This window comes from Euprymna scolopes, chromosome 4, assembly GCF_053919585.1.
Source record: "Euprymna scolopes isolate OS-2025 chromosome 4, ASM5391958v1, whole genome shotgun sequence".
Classification (NCBI taxonomy): Eukaryota; Metazoa; Mollusca; class Cephalopoda; order Sepiida; family Sepiolidae; genus Euprymna; species Euprymna scolopes.
In genome coordinates, this window is record NC_136485.1 from 57,709,144 (window position 1) to 57,715,143 (window position 6,000).

Genomic DNA, 6,000 nt, shown 5'->3' on the forward strand with positions numbered 1-6,000 from the left:
ATATATATATATATATATATATATATATATATATTTAGGCAGCATTTTTTCATTCAAGCAAATATTATTAAATACAACGGAGACATTTTGTCTTATAATTCTTTTTTTTTAATTTTTCAATTTTTCGTATTGTCTTTTTTGTTTCAAAATCAAAAATGTTAATAAAGGATCCATGCATGTTGCTGTTACGAGCGCTTTCGATTCGTCCACGAATCATCATCAGGTGTTAAAAATACAGGATTGCGAAAAAGAGGATTAAAAATGAAAACTAAAATCCTCTTTTTCGCAATCCTGTATTTTTAACACCTGATGATGATTCATGGACGAATCGAAAGCACTCGTAACAGCAACATGTATGGATCCTTTATTAACATTTTTGATTTTGAAACAAAAAAGACAATACGAAAAATTGAAAAATTAAAAAAAAGAATTATAAGACAAAATGTCTCCGTTGTATTTAATAATATTTGCTTGAATATATATATATATATATATATATATATATATATATATATATATATATATATATATATATATATATATATATATATATATATATATATATATATAACTCGAGTTCCTTCAGCCATAATCGAAACCGAAACTTATGAAGAATTCTTGGTAAAATTATTTATGACAAGAAATGCAAGTACATGGTAATTAAACGACCCGGATGTAAGCGTGACACAAAAAATAAACATGCTATCGTATTAATATATAGATGTTCACTACGGGAGTAAACACTCTTTAAAGAAGAACTAGTGACAGCAAGTATTTCATATTAATGCCAAATACTGCTTAATACAAAAGTAAACATAAGGTTTGGAAAATAATGGACAAGTGACAACAAATATCTAATGATGATTATCTAATACTGTTCAATACATGAATAAACAAAGCTTGATATAGTCGGAGGGAGAACAAGTGACAACACGTATATTGTATTATCAAATACCGTTCAATACAAGAGTAAACAAAGTATCAGTTTTGAGAGATAACAAGTGGCAACAGGTATTTCGTATCATTATCAAATACTGCTCAACGTAAGAGTCAATAAGACTTCAAAGTAGAGAGAGAGAGTTGCGGAACAAGTGACAACAAGTATCTACTGTTTATGATCAAATACCACTGAATACAAGCGTAAACAATAGTTTGAAATATTGATAAATGCTTCTTAATATCTAGTATTTAATAGATAAATAAAAATAAGCTGCTGACCTGTGTCTATTTACAAAAAAAAAAAAAAAAAGTGGGGTGCTGAGCAGGGCACTCGGTGCTCTTTTGTAACACCGTGTCTCGGCGGTAGTAATAGGAGTACTAGCACTTAAGTCATCGATTTTTATTAGTACTACGTCCTAAAGATTTTTTTTTTTTTTTACTGTTTCGTACGTGTTCTTCTTTTTATCATTTGCCAAATAATAATTACAGGATTTTGTTCATATGTAAGTGTATCGTTATTTTCATTCAATGGACACTATAAATAATTTTGATCATCCATCGGTACCTTCGGTTTCACAAAAACACTGAAAACTCAACCTTAACGGTTAAAGACATAAAATGGGACCGATTCATCGGCCAATGTTATGATAATTTTTCCGTGAAACCGAAGGTACCGATGGATGATCAAAACAATCTATAGTGTCCATTGAATGAAAACATATAGGGTCTTGCACGAATGTTTGAGCACTCTTTTACAGCACAACCAATGAAGTTTTAACGAGGTTAATGCAAGAGTGCTCAATACCGAAGTTGTGCAAGATCTACTTTTCACTAGTTTTACATAAGCATTAATATGTCACTACACATTCATTAAAATGTTTTAGTCACTAGAGACCTCTTCAGGCGATATTGCTTATACAAAAATTATATATATATATATATATATATATATATATATATATGTATATATATATATATATATATATATATGTATATATATATATATATATATGTACACGAGAGGCGTTAACAAAACTAATGCCTCTTATTTTTTATTCCTCCCGAATGGATCAGAAGTGATTGTAAATTATTATTATTATTATTATTATTATTATTATTATTATTATTATTATTATTATTATTACTGAACTAATGCGTTCACAACCTGAAAGTTTCATCTCTCTGTTGCAGACGTACATTGACGGTGTAAAGACTCTTAGAAAGCGATCCCTATCATGGACGTGCATCAGAAGCAGAGATGCGCCATTGATTTCCTGCCAAGGGGGGCATTGAGAATGGTGGTGACGATGTGAAAAAACAAAATAATGGAGAACAAAAGGCCGCTCGCTGTAACGATACCCCCCCCCCATCTTCGTAGCTCATCAACTTTTTAAGTTAAAACCAGAGTAGGCTTTACTTTGAGAATGACTCTCGCATATGTACTTATTTCTGTGCGTTCACATAAGATATTAAAAAGTGTGTATAATATTTTATGTATTAATTTTTAGTATTTACTACAAATATTTACAATAGTGCTCAATACGTGAGTGGAGCCAGATAAGTAAGTCATAGAAATATATGGCAATTAAGCTACACAGAATCTTCCGCGTTTCATCGTCAGGCTAAAATGCATGCAAATCGTGTAATATATATATATATATATATATATATATATATATATATATATATATATATATATATATATATATATATATATATATATATATATATATATATATATATATACAGGGTGCCCACAAAGTCTGGCTACATAATCTATAGGATGCTTCCACAAAGTCTGGCTGCATAATGTAGCCAGACTTTGTGGACACTCTGTATATATATATATATATATATATATATATATATATATAATCAGTAAAGCATAGAGAGAGAGAGAGAGATAATCAGTAAGCATATATATATATATATATATATATATATATATATATATATATATATATGATTACTTCATTTAATCAAATAAATTAATATATGAAGATATACTTTATGCGTAGATTTTTCAGTATTTACTTCAACAATGCTCGACGTATAGGTAGAGCTAGGTAGTAAGTTATGAAAATATATATGGCAATTAATTCTCAGGCTTATGCCTGACGAATTCTCATGAGAATGAAACGCGGAATATTCTGTGTAGCTTAATTACCATATATATTTTCATAACTTACTATATATATATATATATATATATATATATATATATATATATATATATATGTATGTATATATATATATAATTTGTAAAGATAATTTCAAATAATTATCATCACAAAACTATAACTAATTCATATTAATGTTTACTTGTAAAATTATTGAATGTAAATAACGTCTTAACTTACAATACATGACTATTTCGTAATAATGGCAAATCCAGTTTAAACGATTCTCTATTTGACACTTTAAACGTTTCCAAATTCCTTTAAAATTTCGGAGTAACTAACTAATTCACTAATTTGTTTAAAAAACAAAGACTATTAACAAAAGATTAAAATGGTCTGCTTGTTTACAAAAATAAATGAATAAATAGATCCGAAATGCATCGTAATGGATTTAATTTCGAAATTATTTTTATTTATTTTTTTAGGCAGGATTTAAGAAATTCATTTTTTTTTTTTTTTACATTATTGGATTTTTTTTAAAATTCAATAAATATTTGATTAATAATAAATCCAAATAAAGCGAAAAGCACACACACACACACACACACACACACACACACACACACACGAGACGTTGTTGTCTCGTCATTTAGTAAAGATGCATGTGAAGTTGAACGTTCCCTAAAAACCAGCATCAAATCAATCGTTAGATTTTCTAATCAGTTCCTCCGTTCTTTCTCTCTTGTTTAATGTGTTTAGCAACAACAAGTGTCCCTCGCTCATTCTCACTACATGCGGGCTTTTTTCTTATGTATTATAATAAATAATGCACCAATAATAATAATAATAATAATAATAATAATAATAATAATAATAATAATTACAACAACAGCAAAAACAACAACAACATTCGTCTGTATGGTCATGTTTTTTAAAAGAAAAGAAAGACGTGTAATTCTTTACGAAACGGTACTAAATATGTATTGTTTTTATTATTCGGACTACTATTCTCATCCCAATTGTTATATCTACAACATTTCAGCCGATGTAACCGCCGACCTTCTCTAAATGCATCTTTTACATTGACTGAAACGTTGTCCAGCAAGCTTTTTGTATCAATATGTAGTATTGCTTTTTGTTTGTTTGTTTGTTTGTTTGTTTGTGTGTTTGTTTGTTTTTCTTTTTTTTTCTTTTTGTTTGTTGTTGTTGTTGTTGTTGTTGTTGTTGTTGTTGTTGTTGTTGTTGTTGTTGTTGTTGTTGTTGTTGTTGTTTTCATGCAATTATTTAAATATACAATTTTTAAATTTTTCAGCGCCTTCGGGATATTTTAAATCGGGATGGTCGGTCCCCTAAAGTAAATGTGGTACTGACTGTACTGTGGTGACTGCCATAATTTTAGCCATGGGTTTGATAGACAAGTAGTAGACATAGAGTGACTTCACGAGCACGACACACATTTTTCTACGCTTTTGATGGCCTTATGCCAAATTTAGTCAGAGTATGACCTTTATATATATATATATATATATATTGTAAATAAATTATTCAAAGTGTCTGTTCTGTCTTCGGTCAGCGAAGGAGAGATCTTTCTAAACTGAGGAAATTTTTATTTTAGTTCGAATCCGGAGTGCCTTTTTTTTGGGGGGGGGGAGTTGGATTTTCCTCATATTTAAAACCGATCTTGTGGTGTCTAACTCTGCCCTCGTGGGGAGGCAAAGTGACGAGCAAGATGAGAATAGTAATCCGAATAATTCAAAATAATAACAGAATAATCCGTCAACATCTAAAAAAAAAAAAAAATCCGGAAAAATAATAAATTTATCTCATTAAAGAAAAATGGAAAAAATGATAACCGGGGATTATCCATTTTTTTTTTATTATTATTTCTTTTAAATTTTGAATCACATATAATAAATAGGCATGACGAAAAACGGGGATGAGGTATTGTTGTTATTGATGACAGTGATAATGATGTTTGAATAATTCTTTAGCTGACCTACCTGTGATGGCGATGGGTGACCTAAGGTGGATGCTGAGGCTGCCTTTGATCTTGTCCCCGGCCGTGTACACCTGGTCGTTGTCATCCAAGATACATTCAAAGTTCAGCACCCCCAGCATGGTAGGTAAAAAGTGACAACACAGTCCTTCTCTAGTCTCGCACCCACATTGCCCCCCGCACACACGGAGATGCGGCAAGTGCCCGACGCTCCGAACGCTGGCTTCTTGCACCAAAACCCTCGCACGCGTCAATCAGTCAGCCTCTCTCTCTCTCTCTCTCTCTCTCTCTCTCTCTCTCTCTCTCTCTCTCTCTCTCTCTCTCTCTCTCTCTCTCTCCACACACACACACACACACACACCTATTCCACCACTTTCTTCTTCATCTTCCTTAACTGTTGGGTCTCCTTCTCCCTTTCTTTCCATTTCCCGTCATCTTTCCTTTTCTCTCCTCCTTCTCGCCCCTCTCTTACACATGATGACGGCTCTGTGTGTCCATTTGCCGCAGTTTCAGCTAGCGAAAATAACTACACTCTTCTCTTGTGGTTGTTGTCGTTTTAACACGGGTTCACGCGGCAGATGCTTACGTATACTTGACTGAATGAATCCCTACTGACAAAAGCAGTGAGTCTCTCTCTCTCTCTCTCTCTCTCTCTCTCTCTCTCTCTCTCTCTCTCTCTCTCTCTCTCTCTCTCTCTCCTTATTCATATGAATGAGTTGTTAACAGCAACAGCACATAACAATAGACCTGCACATCACACCCTTACTCTTTCTCTCTCTCTCTCTCTCTCTCTCTCTTCCCTCCTTTCTCTCTCTCTCTCTCTTTCTGGTGGCGCGTTTTTTTTTTGTTGTTTTTTTTTGTTTTTGCTTTTATTTCAAAGTGTAAAACAGATGTGCCCGTTTACTTTATCTTGTCTTCGATTCTTGCCGATTTTCCACCCTGTAC

The 6,000-nt window shown here is 31.9% G+C and overlaps 1 protein-coding gene across 4 annotated transcripts in view; it reads right to left on the reverse strand.

The window, feature by feature from the left end:
• Positions 1 to 5,687, reverse strand: part of LOC145267360 (arrestin domain-containing protein 3-like) — a 388,568-nt gene extending 382,881 nt beyond the window's left edge. For 2 of the 4 annotated variants that reach the window (XM_080123296.1, XM_080123297.1), the window contains exon 1: positions 5,060 to 5,680. In XM_080123296.1, coding sequence (XP_079979422.1) covers positions 5,060 to 5,177 — 118 coding nt within the window. In that variant the 5' untranslated portion in view covers positions 5,178 to 5,680. Of the gene's footprint in view, positions 1 to 5,059 lie in introns of all 4 variants that reach the window. The other 2 variants (XM_080123299.1, XM_080123295.1) reach the window with 2 other exon arrangements.
• Between the last annotated feature and the right edge of the window lie 313 nt (positions 5,688 to 6,000).